This window comes from Perognathus longimembris, chromosome 21 (assembly GCF_023159225.1).
Source record: "Perognathus longimembris pacificus isolate PPM17 chromosome 21, ASM2315922v1, whole genome shotgun sequence".
In the NCBI taxonomy this organism is placed as follows: domain Eukaryota; kingdom Metazoa; phylum Chordata; class Mammalia; order Rodentia; family Heteromyidae; genus Perognathus; species Perognathus longimembris.
The window spans coordinates 24103435-24131213 of NC_063181.1; the positions used below are offsets into that span (position 1 = coordinate 24103435).

Genomic DNA, 27779 nt, shown 5'->3' on the forward strand with positions numbered 1-27779 from the left:
TGGGAAATTTGGAAGCGCCTCATGGCAAGTTTCAGAACATGTTTGTACTTCCACACTTCCGATTTTAGTCTCCCCTCCCCTTCCGTGCTCATTATAACCACTGATTTCATGAGGATGTTGTCAACTTTGCTGTACAAACATCATCTATTGCCCAGACCCCTTTAACTTCTCAGTTTGGGATAATTGATGGATGTGTATTCACTTCCTGAGGTGACGTAATAAAAGGCCTCTTTTAATGATTTTTTTTTTTTAGTTTGGGAACATTTGAGTCTTGTTTTAATTATTTAATTTCTTAATTATGCTTTTCCTCCCTGACTCCATTTTTCTGTGAGTTTTATGAGATTGCTAGTATTCCTGCCACCCATTTTTTCCTCTTGAAATAGTTGTGTGAATTCTTCTAGTATAAACGAAAGACAGCATGTTTTCTCTGTACTTACACTGTGATCGGGTCCTGTGTGTGTGTGTGTGTGTGTGTGTGTGTGTGTGTGTGTGTGTGTGTGTGTGTGACATAGTCTCACACACATCTATGTGTATGATGTGTTCAGTGCAGATTTATGATGAACATGATACAGACCATGCAATGAAAAGGACATTTTTATGTATCTATGTGCTTGATTTTTTAAATTTTATGTATTTTTGCCTTACTGATCTAAAGCCAGTCTTTGGCAGCTGGAGCAGCAACATAAAAAAATATCCTGTGACTACTACTGGTTGCAAGCTCGGAAGAGCCTTAAGCCAGGAGCCAGTTCCTGACATAGTGACCTCATTCCCAGCGCTGCCTTTATGGGCAGTGGCAGGGATGTACTGGTTGCCCCAGGCTGCAAGTCTAACGGAGACCCTAGCTTGCAAAGACTTTCAGGGCAGCTGGAATTCATGACAAATAGCTCACTGCAGCTAAAGTTTGATCCAGTCTATTATAGAACCGCCTGTTACCCACGAGACAGAGAGTCGCCCTTTCTGACAATGAAAAGCCAGCTTTAAAACACACACATACACACGCACACAAATAAAAAAGCAGGAAAATGATAGACGGATGAGTATATGTGCTGTGAGATCACTTTTAATGTGTGTGTGTGTGTGTGTTTCTTCGAGCATCTAGAGGAATGTGTCCTTGTTACTGTTTTGATGATTAAATTGGGGATAATGCATGTGTGGGTGCCTGGACCCCCTGAGAGGAGCACGTGCCCCTTGCAGCCCTGAACCTAAGCTTTGTCCAGACCCTGAGCCTCTCCAAACGTCTGCTCTGCCTAGACAAAGGAGTGGCGGAGCCACACACAGGCTATAGCTTTTCTTGGAGCGATGACTCATTTCAGCTCACAAAGGATTCTGGGCAGGGTAGTGAGAAGTCAGGTTGGCTGATCCTGCCTGTGACTTCACTTTGCAGAGCAGCGGAAGAGGAGTGACACTGCAGATACCTCCAGGCATCGCAGTGGATGCTGGCTTTGATGGATGAGCTAGGCAGGGATCAGGATTCCAGTTGTTCCATGCAAACAGGAGAAGAGATTGCTAAAGGAGGATTCCTTGTTTGTTTGGTGTGTGGTTTTTTTTTTTTTCTTTTCCTTCCTAATATCATTACCAGCAGTGTATATTCACAAAGCCTTTTTAAGGGGCTGCTTTGTTAGGTTTTGAACTGAACTCCTGTTAGTATCTCAAGCCCTGAATTATAAGGAGAGCTGTGAGCTCCGAATATTTTTTTTAAAAAGTAGATCAAAGCTAGGTACCAGTGGCTCATGCCTGTAATCTTAGCTACTCAGGAGGCTGAGATCTGAAGATTGTGGTTTAAAGCCTGCTGCCTGGGCAGGACTGTGAGGCTCTTGCCTCCAGTTAACCACCAAAATGCTGCAACTGGAAATGTGGCTCAATTGGCAAGAGTACCAGCCTTGAGTGGAAAAGCTAATGGCAGTGCACAGGCAGTACAGGCATGGGGAAAAAGAAGTAGATTTATCAAGGTAAAGTACCAGATGCCTGTGGTACTCCACACACTGATCTGAAATGCTTACTTAGAATACTGTTACTGGAAACTTTATTCTTTCTTCTTATTGCAGATTCTAGGACGTCCGTTTCTGTTACTGGCTCCTTCTTGCGCCTGGATGCAACCCCCTAGCATGCACCAGGCTTTAGCATCAAAGCTACCTGGGGGATGGAGCCAGTCCAGAAAGGACCAGGTAGGTTTCCCCTGCTTTTTATTTCAAGAGTTGTTGTGTGCAAAGAAAGACAGTCCCATGTTTGCCACACCTGAGATGAGGATCACCTGACCTCAGAAAAGTGGTCTTGCTGTTACAGTCCTCCTGCAGCCTCGCTCTTCGGCAGCCCTAGCCTCCCACCACATGTGACTCCGCCAGCGTGAGTCACCGTCAACAGCTGTGGGACTTGAGAATAGGAAATATTTCAAATGCATCCCGTTTCCACCAGCTGTATATCTCCACTCCTGCAGGGGAGGCAGGCATTCAGCAAATATTATTGCAACTTTTTTTCTTCTCAATTAATATATAGACCCTGAAATTTTATGTGTTATTTGGCCTGTGATCCTACATGTAATACACTAAAAAGCCAAGAAAGCCTGATTTATATGCTCAGGAACCATTTCCAAGACTAACATCATATTGAGTCTGCTATGAACTCCTAAGGAAGTGAGTATATTTCATTAGAGTCTGCTTTAGGATTCTGATTATGACGGAGTGGTTTTCTTACAACATCCAAGGGATTTTCACACATAAGTTATTGCTGCTGCTGGTGCTGCTCCTCTTCCTCCTCCTTCTTCCTCTTCTTCCTCCTCCTCTCCTCCTCCCCTGCCTCCCCTTCTCCTCCTCCTTCTTTTAGAACAAAATAGCACATCAAAAGTCCATTCCAAGCCAGGTCCTGGTTGGTGGCTTACACCTATAATCCTAGCTACTCAGGAGGCTGTGATCTGAGTATCTTGATTCATACCAGCCTGGGTAAACAAATCCTTGAGACTTATTGCCAGTTAACCTGCTAAAAGTGGAAGTGTGGTTCAAATGGTAGAGTACTAACCTTGAGCAAAAAAGTCAAGGAAAATCAAAAGGCCCTGAGTTCTAGCCTCAGTACCAGTGTGCGTGCGCGCGCGCACACACACACACACACACACAGCACATTCCATGCTATGCTGCCAAAGGGAAACATGCCATATTGAAAATGTTTTTACCACCTCCTCAAATGTATAGTTTCAGCACTTAAGATATTACAGAGTATTAAATCCTTTATGTAATTTGTAAGAGTAATTGGAATATTTTAAAATAATGCAAACTCTATCATGTCTAGGCGGCCTCTTCAGTGTCTCCTCTTTGTGCTCACTTTCATTCCATGAGTCATCTTCCATGGAAGAAAAGATATCATGTTTCTTGTCTTCCCTGTCTTTGTTATCTTTAAGAAGAGTTGAGGATGAGCAAAGTTGAGGATGCTGAGCATTATTTAGAAGGATGTTTGGTTAGGAGAAATGCAGGCCTCTTGTGTTGAGAATATGACTGTGTTCTAGCTCCTCACACTTTCAGCTCTACTCATTAAAGACTTAAAGATCCTATTAAAAATCTTTCTCCTACATAAATTCTTCCAATGAGAGAGAGTATCCCTAAACAGGAGGTAATTTCTTAGTCTTTGAAGTTCCATTATAGAATTAGTTGGCTTTCCATTCCTGTATTTTCTGTGTATACTTTTTCAAAGGATGTTTTGACCACTAATGTGGATGTTTTTAAATTGCTTACACTTTCACATATTTCTAGCTTACTTCCTTATCAAAAAAAATAAGCTCATTGTAGTTATAAGCTTATAGAAGATACAGTAGTGGTCCCCAGAGACTGGAAAGGGGAGGAGGCAGGAAGAATGAAGAGAGTTTAGACAGTGAGCACCAAAACACAGTTCATAGGAGGAAAATAATTCTGGAGTCTTTTAGCACAGTTTAGTAACTATAATCTGTAGAAAATTAATGGTGTATTTAAAAATAAAGGAATCAAGGTTTGACAACATTTAGTTTGGGGTGACAGAACTGTTGATCACCTTAGTTTGAGCATTATACACTACTGTAGATACATGTATTAGATTATTATAACGTATCCCATAAGTATATATTACTATTATCTGTCAATTGAAAGATTAGATTAAATTGATTTAAAAAATATTCAGGGTGGGAATGTGGCTTAGTGGTAGAATGTTAGCCTAGCATGCATGAAGTCCTGGGCTTAATTCCTCAGTACCACATAAACAGAAAAGGCTGGAAGTGACGCTGTGGCTCCAGTGGTAGAGTGCTAGCCCTGAGCAACAGAAGCTCAGGGACAGGGCCCAGGCCCTGAGTTCAAGTCCCAAGACTTGCAAAAAAGGGAAAAAAAAGAATATTCTCAGGGAAGATTGCTAAATCATTTGTCACAATGAGTTGAAATTTTTCTCTGTGTCTAGTCTGACCAATTATACTCTATTTCATTCCTCCAAATCCTATAACTGCTTAATAACAACCTCCATGTCAGTTGGAGGGGATGCCTGGGTGTTCAGATACAGGGGGATATACCAGTCATTCAGTAAAACTTCATTGTAATTGGAGAACTGCCGACCTGTACACATTTGTAATGTATTTAATTAGGCCTTGTTATTCAATTGCAGTTGTAATTCACAGAAATCAGTCACAGTTCAGTCATGGTATCTAAACAGATGAAGCAAGAATACAAAGTCTGAGAAAACAGAAACAGCTATGGGGATTCTAACCCAGAATGAGGGGAAGGCAGTGGCCCTAGAGATGTTGGGCTGCTTTATTAAATTATAGTTGAGAAATATCAGTGGAAATTGGAGCATCATTGTTAGGCTGGGTTCTGCTATTTTATGGAGATGGAAGAGAAGTACACGATGGCTTAAAATAGAAGTTTAGATTCTGATCTCCCTGAGGCAAACTACCAAGAAAAAGAAAACTACATATTCCATGAGAATTCTTGCCTTATGGAACTGCATGATATCTGAGAGATCTCACTCATTGTTGTTAGCTAGCACTGGTATTTTATCATGACTTCTATCCCAGGTGCTAAGGGGCTTTGACTTAATTGTGGTTGGAGTGACTAGCAAGCCAGGTAGCAGCTGGTGTTCAAAACATCTTGGCAAACAGCAGGGCTTCGCCTCATCTTGTCTTTCTGTGTAGGACCTTTTTATGCAATCCCACATTTGAGTGCCTGCTATGCAAATCATACTTGGCTAGGTTTTGTTCCATAATGCCTCACCTACACCACCCTTATATTGGTTGTTGGGTTAGTACACAGCGCCTTAGCACACATTTGAAGTTACTGAAGCACATAATGAGTCTGATGGCTCCTTTTTCCACCCTCTCTTCAGCTGCCAATCTACTGCAGATAGCCAGCTGATCCAAAAGTGTTCAATGTGATAATCAGAGAGATGTCAGTAGCATCCCTGGTAATGTTAAGGGCAAATCCCTCACTAGGAAATTCTCATCCATCCGGTTTTTCTCTGCCTGCTTCTTTACCCTTTCTGACTTGTCTCCCGCTTACTCTACGGTAAGTGGTCAGCAATAGTCAAATCAGTACACAAGTGATGGCCAGTATGACTAGAAAAGTTCCTGGACTGGGAAGATGGTGAGTTTCTACTATAAACCAATGATCCGGTTGACTTGCCCTTTCACCTTAACTGTAACTCCATATTAGACAGACTGGTAAGCAAAAAGATTCAGGTGACATTGGGGACAACAACTCAAAAGCCACCATGAATACTCTTAGCTCTCATTGAAAGTTTCTTAGCAAGTCATGTCCAATGGACACTATTAACTTCAATATTCTTAATAGGAACCTCTTGTTCTTATTTTCTTTAGAATTAAAATAACTTACTGGCCTGGCACTGGTGGCTCACACCTGTAATCCTAGTTACTCAGGAGGCTGAGATCTGAGGATCAAGAAGCCAGTCAAGGCAGGAAAATCCTTGTGACTCTTATCTCCAATAAACTACTCAGAAAAGGCCAGAAATGGCTCTGTGGGATGGCTCAAGGGATAGAACTCTAGCTATGAGCCAGAGAAGTTCAGGGACAGCATCCAGACTGTGAGATCAAGCCCCAGGACAGACAACCCCCAACCCCCAAAATCTTATTGAAGCCAGGCCCTGATGGCTCATGCCTGTAATCCTAGCTATTCAGGAAGCTGAGAGCTGGGGATCACAGTTCAAAGCCAGCCCAGGCAGGAAAGTCCATGAAACTCTTAACCACCAGAAAACTGGAAGTGGTGCTATGGCTCAAAGTGGTAGAGCACTAGTGTTTAGCAAAAAGAGCTCAGGGGACAGCACCTAAGTTCAAGCCCCAGGACTGACCAAAACAAAACAAAACTTACTGAAACAACAGCTTAGGAGTTGGACTTTATATAAGAGACTGTCAAGTATAGAAGTAAAAGTATTAAGGAGCCTTGGAAAAGCCTATCTAGAATTTCTCAATATTCTAAAAGTCCTTTTTTTTTTTGTAAAAGAGAATAAATAAATGATTTTTCCTTCCATTGCCTATTGCAATAAGAACCCAGCCTTAATGTTTCAAAATCAGTGGCATTTAAAACAAACGTATAGCAAACTGGTAAAAGTGCCTTTTCCAATGTGGGGTTTTCTTTCAGATTTCAAATACAAACATTTGAAAGTCAAGTACAGTAATCTGGTTTCAAAGGAAACTCGGCAGCCTGGAGCTAATGGGAGCCATATGGTCAGTCCTGTACCTAAGGGGGTTGTGGTCTTTGAGAAAGGGTAGAGGAAAAGAATATGTGCTTTTCTCCTAGAGTATTTCTTTAAAAGATTGTAGTAGACCTTTTGTTCAAAGAAGCAAACAGCATTTATACCTAAAATTGGGGTTAATAAACTGAATTAAATTGTAAAACCCAAGATTTGTTTGATGTGGCGCATCAGAGAAGTCATCGATTTAACTGTAACTTCGGAGAGCTTATTATTTTCCCAAACCCAAGGGCATTTGAGATAAAACTTGGCAAGGGAGGCAGTCAGAGGATAGTTGGTTGGAAGGAAAACAGTTGCATTGTCCTGTGGCAACTGAGCATTTTACAGACACATTTCATTCGCTATTTTTATGAGGAGTCACAGTCTCTGCTCCATGTGGTAATTTTATTGGCATTCATAATTTTAAGTTGAGTGTTAATTTTGGCAGTGCAGAGACCAAAAAGAGAGGCTCACATTAGTCCCGAGGAACAAAGCTGAGTAGACTTTGCATTCAAAATTGTAAATTATTAAACCTTTATTATGTGGGAAAAAATTAATAGCCAATATACCTAGTCATTACTTTAAAAATTTAAGCCAACTCTTTTAGATCTGATGAGCCATTAACATAGTTTTCTCGTCACATGGAAATAGAGCTGAGTACCTATGTTAGGATTTTCTGCCAACATTCTGTTGCCTTCATAGAGGATCATAGAACACAGGAGCCTGGAGAAATCCTTGTAATAATTTCACCCAAATCCTCATTTTACAGATGAAGAAACAGGCACAGAGTGGGTAATTGTTTTTTTTGTTGTTGTTTTGTTTTGTTTTCTTAAGAGTCTGGATTCTCATCAACTTCTCCTAAAAGCTTCCCTACACTGGGAATTTCCCAGTTAGAAAGTAGATCCTTTCAGCATTGCATTTGTAACCAGGCAGTTCTGGTTAAATGAACTTCATTAAGGGTCAAAGATCACTCTTCAGCCCAAATTATAGTTAAAGTTAACAGATATAGTGGAAAAAAAATCAAACAAACCAGTGCTTAAAAGTAAGTGGAAAAACTAAAGAACTAATACTGAATGCAAGCTTTGAGATGTGGAAAGGTTTTAATGGAGGTTTATGTTGAAAGTGAATATTATTGGGATACTTTGAAGGATGTCATTTAGTATGATGTGATTCACTTGGGAAATTACGGCTTTCCCTTTCTTTCATAGTTGTATAGAGAGGGATACTATAAGATGAACTGAAATAAGTTTATGTTTGCCTTTTTGAGCACTAGCTTTTAGAAAGCTATAGTTATCATCTTGGAGGGTGTGATTGTGCATTGCATATCTTACAAGTTCTGTTGGCCTCCTTAAAGTACAGGAATAAATGAAAATGAAAATGTCTCCAAAATGGAACGGATAGGAACAATTTTAGAACTTGAGTTCCTAAAAAGGTGTTTTATATGAAATAGCTGTTCAGGTGTTTTTCTTTCCCTTTATTTTGAAAGGATGAATTATATGTGAGAGAATACCTTTGGAAATAATTCCAACTGAAGTAACTGACTTAAATAGTAAATATGTATGTGCATAACAGTGACAGGTCCAGAGCAAGAAATGACTAGCTAGAGACTGAGATACAGCAAGTTGGCATCTGCAGGATTTCCACCTGTGGCATCAAGCTTTCCTTGCCACGTGAAACCATTGTCATTGTTGCCAGTTCATTCTCCATAGTTATATTTCTCTAACACAAATATGTTGTGTGATGACTGTGTATAAAAACATGGGGTAGTGTCCCCTGATCATTAAGAATAAGATTTAAGCCTCCTAGTCTACCATGACCTGGACTCAGCTCTTCTCTCCATCTCCCCCCAGTGCTTCAGCTGAGCCCAGGCCCACTGCTTCCCCAGGCTCAGCATGTCACGTCATGATCTGCACCAATTCTGTTCTCCTGTAGTGTAGGGGGTCCATCTTGGACTCCCTGCTTTGTTCATCCTGCTCACTTATCTTTCTCCTCATGCTGACAAGAAAGGTGTTTTATATGAATACAGCATCAGGACTTTCACTGACCTGCTTTAAATGTTAAGTACTCTTAAAAGTGGTTTATTTACCACTACTAAATACAAAGACATTTGCACATCTTCATATTTAAATTCACTTAGCAGAAATGTATTGAATGCTTGCTTACCCTGTCTAAGTCATTGTGTTTATTATTATCTGAATTATCCTAGATTTGGCCAGTGTCCTGTGAGCACTGTACTTACATTGGTGTTTGTTAAAAGAAAAAAACTGAAATAAGACATATTCTTTTTTTTTCTTGCAATAGGAGAGAATAACTAAGACTTCATTAGCTCAGAAAATACCTGTGAGCTTATAGTGGAGTTTCCTTTATAGATGTATTTAGAACCCATTCTGACATAGAAAAATCCATCTGGTCAGTTGTACACAATAGATTATGATTTATAACTTAGGCGAAATGTGGTAGTATCTGTAAGTTATATAGGCTAATAGCAACCCTTCAGTATCTTACCAATATTTACATTTTCTCATTTTCTTCTTTGGTATAGTTAGTCGAAGAATTTTCTAGTAGCACATTTTAAGAATGACTAGTTAGCTCATTAAGCAGGTTGATATAAGATCTATAGAAAATCTTGATAAACCAGAATAATGTGTTGTGTGGTGTTGAGTAGTATCTATAATTCCTTTCCTAAGGTCTGAAATGTACTGTCAAAACCTCACTTAATATGGTATTAATGTATCTGTGATAACTAGTATGTTCCGGGGAAGTATTGCTCATGAGGGAATGTCCTTAATTACATGGGTAAGAATATTTGTTTTCTTTTGTTCACTTTGTAATTGTTTAGCAAAATATATGAATAAAATACATTTAAAACACCCTATAAAACTCCTTGGACTATAATGTTATAATGGATATTTAGTCATTCACTGGACATATATTAGGCAGCTAGTGCAAGCACTGCATGCTGTAGAGACTGGGAATGTGGTGTTTACGTTTCCTTCAGTCATGGAGCTTGTATTTAGTGAGTGTAGTGGGTGTGACAGACAGCAAACTAGGAAACACAGCATGCATGCTCACATTTAGAGAGTGAGGTCAGTAGATTGAGGTCCTGTTGGGACAGCACTAGATTGAGTGGACAGATAGTGTCTCCCTGTACTCATGATATTTCACTGTGACTTAAAGGATGAGAAGGAGTCAGTCCTAAAAAGGTCCACCCAAGGAACATCCAGGCCAAGGGCAAAATAGGAACACGAAGACTTTGCCTGAGTTCAAATAAAGCCCGACACATTCCAAGGGCAGAGGAGATTGTGAGCATGGAATGGAAATGGGGGTGGCAGGGAGACAGGTCTGGTCCCAGAAGTGTATGGGGTAGGTGTAAAACATGCAGGCCTAGGAAGGAGTCAGGTTTCCCTCCAAGTGCAGTAGGCATTACCATAGGATTTTGTGTTTATTTTGTTTCCTTTTCTTTCCCTTTTGGCAGAACTGGGGTTTGAACTCACAGTGTTTCACTTTTTAGACAGGCTCTCGTCCATTGAGCCACACATCAAGCACTTCTGTTTTCTTAAGAGTGCCTTGGTTTCTCTGAGGAGTAGAGAGGGGTACGAAGAAAGGGAGGGGAAGAGGGAAGAAGAGAAAACGGAAAGGAAGGAGGGCATTTGTAGGCCATTATAATGGGCCAGGTAAGAGATGACAGCAGTGTGCAGTGGAGATGGGGTTGTGAATGGGATACTGCAGTTAGAGTCGAGGGAATGGAACCAGGAAGCATTTGGATGTAAACAAGATTGTTGATGGAGTTAGGGATGGAAAGAGAGTGGGAAATAATTTCTCTTAGCACAACTTAAAAATGACATAGCATGGGATTAGTTATTTACAGCCTCCAAATTCTATTTGTACTCTTTATCTTGGGTTAAGTCATTGCAAATGTTCATTATGGTAGTGAAATTTTAGCCTTTCCAAAGCACATGCAGTTCATACACACTACAAAACATGCTGCCTCTGACAGTTGCTACAATGAATGAATGAAAAGAAATTAAGAAGATAGCAGTGAAACTAAACAAATCATTTCAGCTCAAAGCATAAAAGACAAGCATGACCTAAAAGAGTTGATTTTGCTAAATGTCATTTTCCTTTTCATAGAAAAGTTTCCTCTCAGAGCCTAAAAATCAGGAAATCCTTTGACTTGCATTTTTAAGACCATATTTAGTATTTTGTGTCTTAGTCTTCTGAGTTCTTAGTTATGACAGATGTTGGAGGCTGTGGCTGGGTTCAGGGCTCTAAGAAGAGAGGATTGAGCAGGTGTAACCACAGCCCCCATCTCTGCTGCAGCCCACTAGGTCATTGTGTGAATGAAGAGTGCACTAGTTCTTTTTTAAAGGTTTAAATATAACTTATCTGGGCAGTAGCTTACTTGTCTAGTCAGATAGGGCCAGCTCATATAATTCTACTATTCTTGAGTCTTCAATAAAAATTGAGCTTCCCTGGTTTAATGAGCAAAATTCACATTCTCCACTCATTCCCCCACATTTTATGTGTTAGGTTCTACCTGCTGCTGCCCCATCAAATATTGTGTGTACATTTTTTCAGGGGGTTTCTCTTACATTTCCAGAGTCCCCAGAAGATTATGGGTTCTAGGTTAGATTAGTTCCTGAGTTCTATTATTTTTTTTTAAATCTCCTTGGTCTTTCTCCTTTTCTGGGTTTGAGTGCTTCCTGCTCCCTCTGGCCATGAGGACAATGGCTGACTCCTATCTCCATCTTGCAGAACAGAGCTACAAGATGTCTGATGGAGCCCAATGTGGTGTAGGGAGAGGGGAGCTCTGTGCTGAGCCGGGCTTGGAATGGGAATCAGACCTCAGCTTTGAACACTGGAGTCCTGCCACTGTTGGATGCATCTTCCTGCCTTATCCCCACACATGGTGATTCCCAAACCTGTTACCTGATTTCATCTATCGCACCATTTCTCTTCTCCTCCTTCAAAGTAGGGTTCAAGTTCTGTGCCAAAGAACTTTGTAGTCTGCAAACTTTATAGAGATGTAGCTGGACTCAGCTTCAAGTACTGTAACAGGGATGAGGCTGGTCCTCCCCAGAGCATGCAGGCATCTTCTGGGGTAAATGTTGATCTTTGCCATGTCTCAGCTCCAGCCAGCCATGGTAGCTTATCACATGAGAAATCATGCTTAAGGAGAGAGACTAGGCAATCATGAAAATCTTGCAAAAGGGGAGAGACTAGGCAAGTACATGCAAGAAATAAGATTAAGAGCTCGCAGTTATCCTGCCAGTAGTGTCCTGTCTTTTTAAGTAAAGTCTTACAGAATCACATAGTAGAAAATAGGTGGCACTTGAGTATAAGGAACAGACATTTCCTGCTCTCCTGGTCTCTCTCTCTCTTTGGTGGGGTCATCCTGCCACAGAAATCTCCAGGAAATTCTAGAGATTCTTCGAGTATAACTAGGATTTCAGAAGTAGAGAGATATTTTCATTACACCTTGGCACCTTTTCAGGAGTCAGCATCTAACACCCCCTAAATGCCTGGTGTTCATTTTCTCCTGCCTCTGTTGTCCCATCTCACAGGCAAACATGTGAAAGAAGTCACATTCTCCTAGTATACTGTAGTCTGTCTGTCCTGTCTGACTCTGCAGGCCATCATGCATGGATTTAGCCACCATTATCACCTGCCTGAGCTTTCTATCTGTCATTGTCAGTCTTGAAATTCCCTCATAACTCACCACGTCCCATGGGATGAAGGCCTTGGACACCTGCCCCTTTTCTCAGGGCTGTCCATACATAGCAGTGCCCCTGTACTACCTACTGGGAGGGCCTCGACTCCTGATGTCTTGTTTATTTCCCAGCAGCCACCAGGCACTTCCCAGTCCTTAGCACCAGATTCAGATTGCAAAGCCTGAGAAAACCCTACAACTTCCAGCTTTTTTAGACCCCAGGAAGGGTATGTGGCTCTCTTTTCTCTGTTCTGAGCTTGTCTAGTCTTCTTTGCACCTGTCACCTGACATAGTGACCTTGTCTGATTGTCTGACTCCTCCACTCCAATAAAAAAGCTTTGGGGGTTGAGATATTCACTGAAGGGAGCTGACTCACTTTCTGTCTACAGCTTTACCCCCCACCCATAGGTACCCAACATATAAAGGCACTCAACATTTCAAAGAATGACTCACCCTTACCACAAATGCATTTGTCAACTTGTGAATGGCAGTTGTTAAATAAATCAGCTCCCAATTAATAAAACCAAAAATCATTTTTCATGGTTGCCAGACTTCTAATGCTCTTCCTATTCAAATGAAGCCATGGGGACTGGGATATAGCTCAGTGGCAAAGCGCTTGCCTAGCAAGTGCAACGTCCTGGGTTCGATCCCCAGTACCAAAAAAGAAAAGACCCAAAAAATACAGTTTTTAAAAAAAACCCAATCATATGAAGCCATGGGGTTTAAAGGCAAGTTGTATTTGTTGAGACCACCAGAGCATTCCCCTGTGTATGGGCCTCTTCCTGCCTGTGTGGTGCTGGCCATGGGCAAGAACCAGTTTCGGTGTTCAGAGCTGATTGAATCCATGATCCAGGAGATAGGGAAGAGATTGGAGAGGTGTGGATATATGAATGTGCATGGGTGACAAATGACCAACTGTCCTAATGAACCACTCACTTGAAAATTGTCTTTCTGCAGGTGATGTATCACCAATCAGTATGTCTCCCATCAGTCAGTCTCAGTTTATTCCACTCGGGGAAATCCTTTGCTTGGCCATCTCAGCAATGAACTCAGCGAGAAAACCTGTCACCCAAGAAGCACTGATGGAACACCTGACCACGTGTTTCCCAGGTAATGAGAAAAGAAAGGAGCACTTTTCAAATGGATGTCTCTGGTGGCTCTAGGACTTCAAATGGACTGTTCTTCCCAAGTTTAAACATAACAGAAAAAGTCTTCACTCAAAGAGACCAGAAACTTGTCTGTCTTCTGTAAGTAAAAAAAATCAAAGCACCCATATTACATTTTTTAAAAAATCTATTGCTCCAGGTTTAATATTCTTTTATTTGGTACTGAGCAAAAGAGCCGATTAGAGACTCTGGCAAAAAAATGACCAGAATTCCATTCAACCTTTGCAATCTAATCTTCCTTAAGTATATGAACACAGAAGGAGTGTTCATGGAAACATGTAGTCCTAAGAGTTTAATTACAGCAAGAGTAATGTCAAAAATAAAGCATATCTTCTATGTTGTGTTCTGGCTTGATGAGCTTTAAGAAAACATTTGTTCTAGGTATGAGGGTTCAGATCTGTAATCCTAGGCATGGTGAAAGGATTATAATTTGAGGCCAGCTGCGGCAAGAAATCCTTGTAACTCTATTGCATTTAATAAAAGGCTGGGCCTAGTGGTTCATGACAGATATCCCCGTTACTCAGGAAGCATGGGTAGGAGGACTGTGCCTTCAGTCCTGCCTGGACAAAAAGGGATACCTTATTTAACAAATAACCAAAGCACAAGGGGCTTGGGGATGTGGCTCAAGTAGTGGAGTACTTACTTGCCTGACAAGTTGGAGGCTTTGAGTTCAAACCACAATGCTTCCCCCTCTCCCCTCAAAAAATTAGAAAAAAAAGAAATGTTACTAGATAAGATTTCATTTTAAAAGAAAAGGTAAATTCATTGCCTTTCTCTTAAATACTATAAAACAAAGATGACAGCCCAACTACTATATGAATGGTATTTGACAATTCTAGTGCTAGAAGGTATCAGGACTGCTGAAAAACTAAACAATGCAACAAGCCCCATCTCAAAAGAAGAGCCTCATCACTCACTTCCAGTGTATTGTCACACCCTCTCCTACCAAAAAGTCATTTTCTGCTGGAGTTGCAGGGAAAAAAATTTTTTTTTCAGGGGCTGGGGATATAGCCTAGTGGCAAGAGTGCCTGCCCCAGATACCCGAGGCCCTAGGTTCGATTCCCCAGCACCACATATACAGAAAACGGCCAGAAGCGGCGCTGTGGCTCAAGTGGCAGAGGGCTAGCCTTGAGCGGGAAGAAGCCAGGCCCTGAGTCCAAGGCCCAGGCCAAAAAAAAAAATTTTTTTTTTTCAAGAGAATGTGGAAATTCTGCTTTATGTGCAAATCTCTAAATTTCCTTAAATACTGACAAATGTGTATGTATGCACGAACATGCACATTTTATCCTGTATATACCAGCAACCTGCAGGTCAACTAATCAAATAAGATACAATAGGGGGCTATCAGCTTGGTAAGGACTGAACTAGATTGAATTAAAAAGCATACAAAAAATAAATCCTTCGTGTACTGTTCACTCAGCTTAGCAGTGATCTTAACTTATAGAAATTATTAGCTATATTAGCTTTTGCTATGAATAATGCCAGGTAAGAAGCAACCACAGACCAGCAGGGGCATGCAACAGTAAACATTTACTTAGGGCCTGTGTTGAGTACCCCAGAAGTCAGCTGATATAAGCAGGGCCTAGCAGAACAGCCCTGCTCCACCTGTACCACATTCTCTTTGGCTAAGAGGAGCAGGTAGAGATCTAATCTGCTCAAGGGGATAGCAGAAGTACGGAAAACAGCTCATTGCACAAGAGCTTTTCAACCCCTTCAGTCATATCCATCTACAAACATTGCATTGGGTGAAGCAAACATGTCCAAGCCGAAGGTCAGGCATAGGGAGGCATACGTCCAGGGAAAGGACGGAAGAACCAACTCGAAGTTAAATTGTAATGCAATTCCCCTCTTGCATCTTTGCCCTTTCTTTTTGTCCCAAAGAAACTTTGTTTCTCTTCCACTGGTTTTGCCTTTTAGTGTGTGTGTGTGGGGGGGGGGGCTTTTTGTCAATATGTTTTGATATTACATACACTATTCAGAAACTCCACCACGAACCCACCCTTGAAACTGAGAGATTATCTTAGGTTTTATAACATTTTATCCCATTCTATTTGCATTCTTCACTGTCTCCTTTTAGCAACTTCCTCTAGGAGTCAGATAAGCAGAACCAGTAGGGCTAGGTAAGTGGGGGTGGGGCAGTTACTCTTGGCAGGCTATAATCTGGTAAAACAACTCCTCCTGCCTTATAGCTGATTAGCTACTGCTGACAACCAACAACCCAACAGCTTTTTTCCCCCTCCAGTACTGGGGCTTGAACTCAGGGCCTGGGCACTGTCCCTGAGCTGCTTTTGCTCAAGGCTAGCACTCTACCACTGTGCCATGGTACCATTTCCAGCCTTTTCTGTTTATGTGGAACTGAAGAATTGAGCCCAGGGCTTCATGCATGCTAGGCAAGCATTCTACCACTGAGCCACATTTGCAGCCCCCCAGCAGCTTTTAAAAGCCTTATACTTTTATATATGCTCATGAGAGGTTCATAGCTTTTTCAGAATTGGTTACATGCCTCCCATTACTGGCGTAGAAAATGAAAAGAACACAAAGCTGTTTGTAAGAGTGCACAGTTGGTCAAGAAACTGGTAACAGTCTCACTAGATTGGGATTTAGAGAAACGTATAAATCACCCCTACTTAATAGAATTACTGTTTAACTCACTTATAGGGTAAATGAACTTTAATCCCAAGGCCTTGGTCTTCAGAGGACTGGGAGGAGCTAACTAAACCTTGTATGACAAACTTTCATCTGTATGACATGGTGACTTACTAGCCAGCCCAGAAGTTTGCAAGCTCTCTCCAAGCTGAAGTGGAGGCAGAGCTTTGTAACTGTGGCCTACAGACTTGATATGGCCTACCACCTGTTGTCAAACATCTTAGGAGAACATAACCAGGCCTGTTGGTTTATGTGTTATTTTCAGCTCCTTAAGCTGTAGTTGTCAAATGGTAGAGTTCCAGTTGAAATCATGTGATTCACAGAAACTAAAATAGTTTCTATCTGACTCTTCACAGAAAAAGTTTGCCACCCCCATGACTAGGGCATGGTGGTAACTATTTAAAAGGTAAGAGTTTTTACTTATTTTACATGTTAAAATTAAGTATTATGAAAGTGTTTAGATACTCATACTTAATGCCTATTTTTAATCAATAAAAAGAATCATTGGACATGTTAAATTGAAATCCCTTTGTACAACTATTTGAAGATAATTTTAAAAATTAAATAAAAGCAATGGGTTGGGCACTAGTGTCTCTCAAGCTACTCAACAGGCTGAGATCTGAGGATCATAGTTCAAAGCCAGCCCAAGCAGGGCAGTCCATGAGACAGACTCATCTCCAATTAGGCACAAAAGCACCAAAAAACAAACAAACAAACAAAAAAACAGCTCAACAAAACAAAACCACAAAAAGCAAAAAACATATTCCTGCTCAAAAAAAAGAAAAAAAGGATGAGCATAGAACTATGGATAAAATGGTAGAGTACTAACCTTGAGCAAGCCATGGAGACAGGGACAGTGCCCAGAATCTGAGTTCAAGCCCTGGGACTGACACCAAAAACAAGTAAAAATAAAAAAGAATAAATCTGTTAAAATACATATTAACATTTTACACACACACACACACACACACACACACACACACACACACACACACACACTAAACTGGTCACTGGCGGTTCCCACTTGTAATCCTAAACTACTCAGGAGGCTGAGGTTTGAGGATTTTATTGGAAGCCAGACCATGCAGGAAAGTCTTTGAAACTCTTATCTCCACTTAACTAGGAAAAAGATGGATATGGAGCTCTAGTGGTAGAGTGCTAGTCTTGAGCACAAAAGCTTAGGGACAGTGTCCAGGCCCTGAGTTCAAGTCCCAGGATTGGCACAAATTGATTATCTAGAATTTGACTTCTGTTTCTAGTTTGGGGCATCCATATTTATTTATTATTTCTTTATTTTTGCCAGTCCTAGAGCTTGGACTCAGGGCCTGAGCACTGTCCCTGGCTTCTTTTTGCTCAAGGCTAGCACTCTACCACTAGCCACAGCTAGCCACAGCTCCCGCTTCTGACTCTTTCTGTGTATGTGGTGCTGAGGAATCGAACCCAGGGCTTCATGCATTCTACCATTAAGTCACATTCCCAGCCCCTTGGACATCCATATTCAAAGAGAGTTTTTAATTGAAACATCTTCTAGTAAAAATATCTGATCACTGACACTAACCTTGTTATCACCTTTTATACAGGTTGAATTTTTGAAAGTGAATCCAATAATTGTGTTTATCAGTTTCATAATAGAATCAAGAATTGTTTTAAAGTTTGTAAAGAATGTAATACTTGGATCTCTCACTTCTGGGACAACTACTCATCCATTTCACTAGAGGGAATGGATGATCATGAATGAAATGATAAATGAATGATCAGTTAAATCAGGCTAGTACTGGTTAAGGTGTTAGGATTGGATCTTCCCTGGAGAAGGCTGACCAGCCTTCAGGAACACTGAGTTATATCTCTGAGGTTACATATGGAGTTGAAGCTGGGAAGTATTCTATCTCATTTATCCTACTGGATTCTCTTTCAGTTACTGTTCTTCACAAATAAACACAAAAAATAATCTAAAGAAATTTATCAAACATTTTTGAGATAAAGCCAAGTGTAGTAGCATATGTCTGTAGATCAACCACTCAGGAGGCTGAGGTAGGGGAATTACTTGAGCCTATGAATTCCCAGCCATGTCTGGGAAGTATAGTAAGACTGCCTAAAAACCAAACCAAAACTGATTTTGATCTAAAATGTTTTACATATAGAATATGTACATGGGTTCTCTGTTCCGACACTTGGCAGATTTGCAGGATTAAATCAGTATGTGGGGTTAAGAATCAGCACATTGTCCTGCTGTGATTTTAAATGTTTAGTTTTGTTTTACACGATGTAAAGGTGTGGAAAAGGAGAGAGGCCAGGTCTCTGCCCTAGTAGAATGTGAAGCATATCCTGTCATTTAAGATGTTTGGATTACAATTGTTTGGTTCACAAAGTAATTCATGATGAGCTTCAGGAGGAAGATCTGGAAGTCCCAGAATATACAAACATCTGACATACAAACAGAATATACAAACATCTCTTCTTCAGGTGAACCCTACAGATTTCTAGAGGTACCCTGTAGCTTATAGACAATTGAAAATATCAGTTGTTCAGACTAATTAATTATAATAAATACTCAGCAACTTTCAGATAAATCTCAAAAATTCACAGGTAGAAGTGTGAAAAGTAGATTGGACAAGAAGTAAAGATTATTTCCAGCCAGGCATGTGAAAATGAAGAAAAGAGAGAGATCAGGAATCTGCCCTATTACAATGTAGAGCATGTCTCTGTTGTTTAAGATGCTTTGGGTCAGAAGCTGCTTGGAAGGTAGAGTTCAGGTGGAAATCAAGAATTGTGATTGGTGACCATCCTGGACAGAGAAGATAACAGGACTCCAATCTCAACCAATAAAAAGGGGACCACCTATAGTCCCAGTGTAAATAGGGGTATCATGGTCTGGGCCAAGCAGGAATAATACAAGTCCCCATTCAATAAATAACTAAAGCATAAAGGGTGAGAGGCATGATTTAGCAAGTACAAAGCCTTGAGTTCACACTCCTCCAAAAAAAAAAAAAACTAAACTAAAACTAAACAGTGTTTCTCATTTGTTTCACTCTCAAACATTATTTGATCAATATATCTGAATATCTAAAAATCTTGAGTGCAGGCCAGGCACTGGTGGCTCATGTCTATAATTCTAGAGATTCAGGAGGCTAAGACCTGGAGGATCGACATTCAAAGCTAGCCCAGGCAAAAAAGCCCAAGAGTCTCAATTTTCTTTTTTCTTTTCTTTTTTTTTTTTTTTTTTTTTGGCCAGTCCTAGGCCGTGGACTCAGGGCCTGAGCACTGTCCCTGGCTTCTTTTTGCTCAAGGCTAGCACTCTGCCACTTGAGCCACAGCGCCACTTCTGGCCATTTTCTGTATATGTGGTGCTGAGGAATCGAACCCAGGGCCTCATGTATACGAGGCAAGCACTCTTGCCACTAGGCCATATTCCCAGCCCCAGAGTCCCAATTTTCAATTAACCAGCAAAAGCCAGGCTGAAGGCATGGTTCACCAGCTGTGAGCAAATAAGCCAACTGATATCTGTGGCCATGAGTTCAAGTCTCTGGTACTTGGGGGGAAAAGCTTTGGTGTAAATTCTTGGTAGAAATTCTTTCCTATCTCTTCCTTTGTGAACAACCAGAAAAGTCACTCTTAGCAGAATGGGAAGCATATTCCATTATAGTCATGGTTTTCTGTAGATCCATGAGTTCTGAAAACATTGGTAGGCAGGCCTATAGTCATTACAATTCTATAATACAATTTGATTTTTGTTTGAAAGTAATGACTACTCTTGTCTAGAAACTATGATAAAATTCTTTTAAACCCACCTTACCATTTCAGATGTAGTCACTGATAAATATGGGTTTGTTATCTTGTTTGCTTTGCCAACAACTGGATCTTCCTGTACTACAAAGCAGATAGTGTGTTGTCTTAGATTCTGTTATCTCCTGTTCTTTAGCAGAAAGCCCTGATTGTACTAGAGCATAGAAGCTCTTTTAAGTTACTTATCTTTCATGTAACCAGTTTTTGTTTTATGATAGTATTCAAGGATGGTATGTGTGTGTCTAGTGTAGTGCATTTCTGTCTTGTAGGAAACTATCACAAAATTGAAAAACATTTTTTTATTATGCCAGTCTTAAAAAATCATTTCTACAAAAAAACCCTAATGTTCATTTACCAACAGCAGAGCATTAGATTAAAAGGATACTGTGCAACTCTAAAAATAAGTACATTGATTAAGACACTATTTCCACTTGCCAATAGCTCACACCTATAATCCTAGCTACTCAGAAGGCTGAGATCTGAAGATTGTAGTTACAAAGCCAGCCTGGATGGAAAAATATGTGAGATTCTTATGTCCTATTAAGCAGCAAAAACTAGAGGTGGAGGTGTGGCTTAATAGTAGAGCACCAACCTTGAGTGAAAAAGCTAATGGAGAGCTCTTTGCTCTTGAATTCATGCACCAGTATTAGCACTCTTAAAAAAAAAAAGTCAACATCTATGAACCTTTTCTACATCTCTCAAGAAGCTTTCTAAAGATGGTGAAGGGTATTATGCCACCCTGTAGTCACGGACTTTTTCTTCTTAAGCACTCCAGGCCATTTCTATTGCCTTTATGCCTAACTTTTATAGTTTGCTAGATTTGGGTGAACTTGAGCTTCTGAGTTCACCCACCTGTTCAAGGTTCCTGATATTCTTTGAAGGTAAGCTAGGTTTCCATGAGTCTCCATCCAAAGTTGATGCTACTGATAGCATTTACTGATCACTCCTGTGCCAGGCCCCTCCTCTAATCTCACTGCAGCCCCAGGAGAGCAGATACCATGATTATTCACATTTTGATGGCAGTCTTCAGACGCTTAAAGAGGTTATATTCTCAGCTGCATTAGTTTGCTAGTGATATTTTAACAAAGTGCAAGAGGCTTAACAAAAATGTGCCGTCATACAGTTATAGACCCCAGGAGTCCAAAATCAAGATATTATCAGAGCAAGTTGGTCAGCCCCTTTTAAAGTCTATAAGGAAAATCTATTACAAGCATCTCTCCTAGGTTATAGACGGCCATCTCCTACCTATATTCCTTTCCTTCATAGTGTCTTCTCTCTGCATAGCTCTGCGGCCAGATTTCCTTTTTTTTTCCCCCTTTTGAATTCTTTTTTTTTCTTACTTTTTTATTGTCATAGTGATGTACAGAGAGGTTACAGTTTCATATGTTAGGCCTTAGGTACGTTTCTTGTACTGTTTATTACCTCCTCCCTCATTTCCCTCTCCCCTCTCCCTAGATTTCCTTTTTATCAGAAGGACTCAGCTATATTAGATTAGAGCCCACTGTAATGACCTTGTTTTAGTTTTACTACTACTATAAAGACCATATCTTATTATAATGTCATATGGTGAATTCACTGAGGAATACAAGCTGAAATTCGAATGTCAACATATGGTATGGGGGGGGGGTGGTTACTGTAACAAATGCCTGAAATAGTCCAACGTATAAAAGGAAAAGGTACCATACATGGAGGATCATGGCTGTAATTCCAGATAATTCCAGGAGGATCATGGTTTAAGACTAATGAAATCAAGCTGGGCCTGAGTGGTCAATGCCTGAAATCCAGACACAAAAGAGACAGAAGTAGGAGGATCAAACTGCAAGACTGACCCTAGGTAAAAGAGGAACACCTTGTCTAAAAAAATAAATAAATAAAGCATAAAGGTCTGAGGCATGATTCAGGAGGTAGAGCTATTGGTCTAACAAGCATAAAACTCTTGAGTTCAAACTCTAGTACTACCAATCTTAATAGTCCAGAGCACAAGTTTTCCATCTCTGTATGGCACTGCTTTAACTGTATTGGGATGAGTCATGTGAAATTGCCCTCTTTGTGAGTCTTAGTTATGAATTGGTAATATGTATGATTCAACCTGAACTGTTCCCAGATGATATCATCAGACCAATTTTAATGTATCATCACTCTTTGTGTGTACTTTTCGGCACTGAGGAATGCTGAATATCCCCCAAATAAAGCAAATGCACTATACCTGGAGAATTGTACTCTGTTAAGAAATTTATATCCTGTTCTGCTGTTAAGGTAAAGACAAATCTTCCCATAAGCCCTGTTGCAACAATGTAAGTCATTGTATGAAGAAGCATCTATTAATCTGTCCTGGCATTTCTACTCTAGCAAGTGTGGGTGTTTTGGACTTAGTGATCAAACCAATACAGATTGTTTAAGCTTCTTACTAGTGTGTTTATTAGGGCTCAATGGTTAGAAAACAGTCAAACCACCTCCAGCTGCTGATTTATGCCAAAAAGGAAAATATCCTCACCTGATTTTTACCAGCCATAGATAGTTTGAAAATTGAAGGTGAAGATGAGCTCAAAACAAGAAGGGATAGCATAAACAAAGGCCAAGTCTAGTTGCTTTTTTATATAACTTGCAAATTTAAGTAAACTTCATCTTAAGAAAAAAAGAGTTGCTAGATGCTGGTGGCTCAGGCCTGTAATCCTAGCTACTGAGGAGGCTGAGATCTGAGGATTGCAGATCAAAGCCAGCCCAGGCAGGAAAGTCTGTGAGACTCTTTCATCTCCAATTAACCATCAGAAAACTGGAAGTGGCATTGTGGCTCAAAGGGGTAGAGTGCTATCTTTGAGCAAAAGAGCTCAAGGAGAGCCCCAGGCCCCTAGCTCAAGTCCCATGACCAACAAAAAAGAAAAGAAAAGAAAAGAAAAATGAGCATAGAGCTGGCTGCCCTTGGGTCCCACCTGTAATCAACCATACCTAGTCAGGAGGCTGAGATTCTAAGGATGAAGGTTTGAAGCCAGCCTGGGCAGAAAAGTTCACTAGACTCATCCCCCAGGTGGTAGAACATCAGCCAAACAAGCAAGCAATTCAGTGAGTGTGATGTTCTAAATACCAGTACGTTAAAAAAAAAAAGACCATAGAGTAGCTATAATAAGGTAATCTCTACATATATTTGATACTTTTCTCAATATGAACAATTGTTTCGCTAGTTATTTTATTGAATAATAATACCAGCATGTGTTTGTTTATTATTATTCAACCTTGTTTCTCTACTTATTTTTATTGAAGACTTTTCTCTAAATTTGTATTATATGTAAAACTTGACATTTTTCTCACTGTTCCTGATTTTGTTTTTCACAATTTAACTTTAATTTACTCTATTTCATGATTTAATTCATCAGCTCTATGTAGCATCTATTTCTCGCTCCCAGCCTTTTCTCTCTTGGTGCTAGGGGAAAACCTCATACATGGTAGGCAAGTGCTCTCCCATGAGCTCTAGCCAACCCTCTGCCTGCTTGTATGGGTTTTTGTTTTTTGTTTTTTGTTTTTTATTCTTTGGGTGGTGTTTTCAGGATACGGGATTCAGAGTAAATTTAACAAACACCTCTGTCTGGGTCTGCTACATGAGGTGAAGCTCAGTCATATTAATAGGGTGCGCAGGCGTGTGTGTGTGTGTGTGTGTGTGTGTGTGTGTACCAGTCCTGGGTTTGAACTCAGGTTCTGGATACTATTCCTCAGACATTTTTCTTAAGGCTGGCACTCTACTAGTGCCCCTAGAGTCACACACAGCTCCACTTCTGGCTTTTTGGTACTTACTATAAAGAGTCTCATGGCTTTTCCTGACTTAGCTGGCTTGAACCTCCTTAGACTCACCCGCCCTTCATAGGATTTTTTTTTTTTTTTTTTTTTTTTTGGCCAGTCCTGGGGCTTGGACTCAGGGCCTGAGCACTGTCCCTGGCTTCTTCTTGCTCAAGGCTAGCACTCTGCCACTTGAGCCACAGCGCCACTTCTGGCCATTTTCTGTATATGTGGTGCTGGGGAATGGAACCTAGGGCCTCATGTATACGAGGCAAGCACTCTAGCCACTAGGCCATATCCCCAGCCCCCCTTCATAGGATTTTGTAAATTGGAAATAGCATATGCCTGCCTGGCTTTCATGGCATCTCCTTTGTTTGTTTTAGGTGTTCCCACCCCAAGCCAAGAAATTCTTCGGCATACCCTGAACACATTGGTACGGGAGAGGAAAATCTACCCAACTCCAGATGGTTACTTCATCGTGACCCCACAGACCTATTTCATAACCCCATCCCTCATAAGAACTAACAGTAAATGGTACCATTTGGATGAGAGGATACCTGACAGGTCTCAGTGTACTTCTCCACAACCTGGAACCATAACGCCCTCTGCCTCAGGCTGTGTCAGGGAAAGGACATTGCCCAGAAACCACTGCGACTCTTGCCACTGCTGCCGGGAAGACATGCACAGCATGCACGCCTCCACGCTGCAGAGGAAAGCCACCAAGGACTGCAAAGACCCCTACTGCCCTCCTTCGCTCTGCCAGGTGCCACCCACGGAAAAAAGCAAAAGTACTGTCAATTTTTCTTACAAGACAGAAACTCTCTCCAAACCGAAAGATAATGAAAAGCAGTCAAAAAAATTCGGGCTCAAGTTATTCCGGCTAAGTTTTAAGAAAGATAAGACTAAACAGTTAGCCAATTTTTCTGCCCAGTTCCCCCCTGAAGAATGGCCCCTGCGTGATGAAGATACGCCAACCACTATCCCTCGCGAAGTAGAGATGGAAATCATTCGGCGTATTAACCCGGACTTGACCGTGGAAAATGTCATGAGACACACTGCACTAATGAAGAAACTTGAAGAAGAGAAAGCTCACAGGAGCAAAGCGGGATCCTCAGCCCACCACAGCGGGAGGAGTAAAAAGAGTAGGACTCATCGGAAGTCCCACGGGAAGTCTCGCTCCCATAGTAAGACACGGGTGTCTAAAGGAGACCCTTCCGATGGCTCCCATCTGGATATCCCTGGCGAAAGAGAGTATGACTTTTGTGATCCCTTAACCAGGGCCCCTAGGGAGGGCTGTTTCATCATTGAACACAAAGGAGACAACTTCATTATGCACAGCAACACAAACGTGATCGAATCCCACTTCCCCATGACACCAGAATGGGATGTGTCTGGTGAATTGGCCAAAAGGAGAACTGAGATGCCTTTTCCTGAACCTTCCAGGGGAAGCTCCCACTCAAAAGTGCACCGAAGCCACAGCCATACCCAAGACCGAAGGTCCAGGAATGAGAGATCCAACAAAGCCAAGGAGAGGTCCAGATCCATGGATAACTCCAAAGGTCCCCTGGGTGCTTCTTCTCTCGGGACTCCTGACGACCTGGCCGAAGGGTGTAGCCAAGATGACCAGACTCCCAGCCAATCCTACATCGACGACAGTACTTTAAGGCCTGCCCAGACTGTTGGTCATCCGAGGGCTCACATCTCATCCACAAGCTATAAAGAGGTGTGCATTCCAGAAATAGTCAGTAGCAGTAAAGAACCTTCTAGTGCATGTAGCCTTTTGGAGCCAGGCAAACCCCCAGAGAGTTTGCCTTCCTATGGTGAACTCAACTCTTGTCCAACAAAAACAGCCGCCGATGACTATTTCCAGTGTAACACCTCCAGTGAGACAGTGCTCACGGCACCCTCACCCTTGGGGAAGAATAAGGAGGACCATGACACACTAACCCTGGCAGAAGGGGTGAAAAAGCTGTCTCCATCAGAGCGGCAAGTCCCCCATTCCTCCAGGGAACCTGCCGGGCACAAGGAAGAGTCACCAAAAGGGCCTGGTGGAGGCCCTGCCGCTTCAGGGGGAGTAGCTGAAGGAATTGCCAATGGACGCCTCATCCAACATCATAGCACTGAGCCCAGCAGCCTAGACAAGAGGAAAGAGATATTCAGCAAAGATACCCTGTTCAAACCTCTCCACAGTACCTTGTCTGTAAACAGCTATCACAAATCCAGTCTGTCCCTCCTCAAATCTCACCCCAAAACACCTGCTGACACACTGCCAGGCCGATGTGACAAACTGGACCCTTCCCTTGGGACGTCGGCGGCACAAGCCATGCCTGCTTCCCAGCGCCAGCAGGAGTCTGGAGGGAACCAGGAAGCCTCTTTTGACTATTACAATGTCTCTGATGATGACGACTCTGAGGAAGGAGCCAACAAAAACCCAGAGGAGGAGAAAAATAGAGATGATGTGGGCACTATGCAGTGGCTCCTGGAGAGAGAGAAGGAGCGAGACTTGCAGAGGAAATTTGAGAAGAACCTTACCCTCCTCACCCCAAAAGAAACAGACAGTAGCAGCAACCAGAGAGCCACCCATTCCGCTCGGCTTGACAGCATGGACAGCAGCAGCATCACCGTAGACAGTGGATTCAACTCCCCACGGTAGGGAGAGATGTCTTTCTGCACAGGCGTACACCTACCAGGGCCTGGGGCTTTATGCACATAGCTTGTAGAGTTTCTGGCTTCACAATCAAAGTTCTGTGAAAGAGGGTTAACAGTTGCATGAGTTGTATTGTTAACAGCCTGTTTCTGACTTCTTTTTCAGGAATTGAAAAAAAAAATGTTTCTGCAGCTGTAGAGATCACCAATCTGGACTGGTGGGTTGGCGCCTGTCCCTCAAACTTGCCTCTGCCCAGTCTAACTGATCACCAGTACATATACAGGAAGGAAGGGTTAAGTTCTTCAAAAATAGCAACTTTTTGAGTAGAATAAGGGTAGAGAGTAAACAGATGGGTGTAAAAACAAAGGCCTTCTGCGAATGTGATAGCAGATGTTCAAATCTCTTCAGAGAAGGTTGCTACCATTTTTATTCCTACTTTGGGTGTGGCCTGCCCTACTTGCTCAAACGCCTTACTCTCCTCCCTCATGTCTCTATACAGAAATAGAAGCTAGTTAGGAGCCTCTTCTCTGTGAGGTCATATCACCATTTCTGTTTCTCCTCCTGCACAATTGACACAGCCCATTTAGGCACTGTCATCATACCCTCTTTAGTTCTGCACATTTGATAATGCTGCAGAGTTGAGAATGGAGAGTATACAGCCTGATGGCCAACTGCAAAGCATGGAATTTGTTTCAGGGTTATAGAAACAAGCCATTTGACTCTACATTTCCTATTTTTTTCTTCCTCTCAAATTCTTTCTTTTCCTTTAAGAACAACTTGAGCCCTCAATCTCCTTCTCAGTTCTATTCCAGATTGGTGACTCTTTAAGATGCAGAAATACTCCTGAGAGAGTGACAGTCCTTGTCCACCAAGATTTAAATCTTAACATGTATCCAGTAGGATAATCTGTTTCATATGCTTATTTTAATCATTAAGAACTAAATTTAATTTCTGGATAATTTGGGGGACAAAACATCCCAAACATCCCAAAGTCAGAATTGGGAATCACTCATCTGTTTCTCCCGCATGAGGCGTTTTTTTTTTTTTTTCTTCCAGGTCGAGTTCTTAATTATCAGCATCACAGTAATCAGGGAGCCTTGTTTGAAAGTTAACACGGGTGTGGAAGTTCTAATGTCCAGCCAACCTCAGAGTTGGCACTCTAGTTAAAGTACCTGGGAGATTAGAGTCTCAGGTCACTTCTTCCCCTTCAAGATCCTTAAGAGACCTCAGAGAGCTATGTTACCCAGTCTGAAAACCACTGATCTAATTAGTGATTTTTCCTAAGAAATTGTTTTTGGCCAGGTACTGATGGCTCATGTCTATAATCTCAGCTATTCAGGAGGCTGAGATCTGAGTATCACAGTTCAAAGCCAGC

General features: G+C 41.4%; 1 protein-coding gene across 7 annotated transcripts in view; it reads left to right on the plus strand.

The window, feature by feature from the left end:
- The window catches only part of Stox2 (storkhead box 2), a 203673-nt gene that overhangs the window by 166004 nt on the left and 9890 nt on the right, over positions 1–27779 (plus strand). For 4 of the 7 annotated variants that reach the window (XM_048330404.1, XM_048330406.1, XM_048330410.1 and 1 more), the window contains 2 exons: positions 13352–13504; positions 24141–26406. In XM_048330404.1, coding sequence (XP_048186361.1) covers positions 13352–13504; positions 24141–26406 — 2419 coding nt within the window. Of the gene's footprint in view, positions 1–13351; positions 13505–23540; positions 23845–24074; positions 26411–26569; positions 26622–27779 lie in introns of those variants that run through there. The other 3 variants (XM_048330408.1, XM_048330409.1, XM_048330411.1) reach the window with 3 other exon arrangements.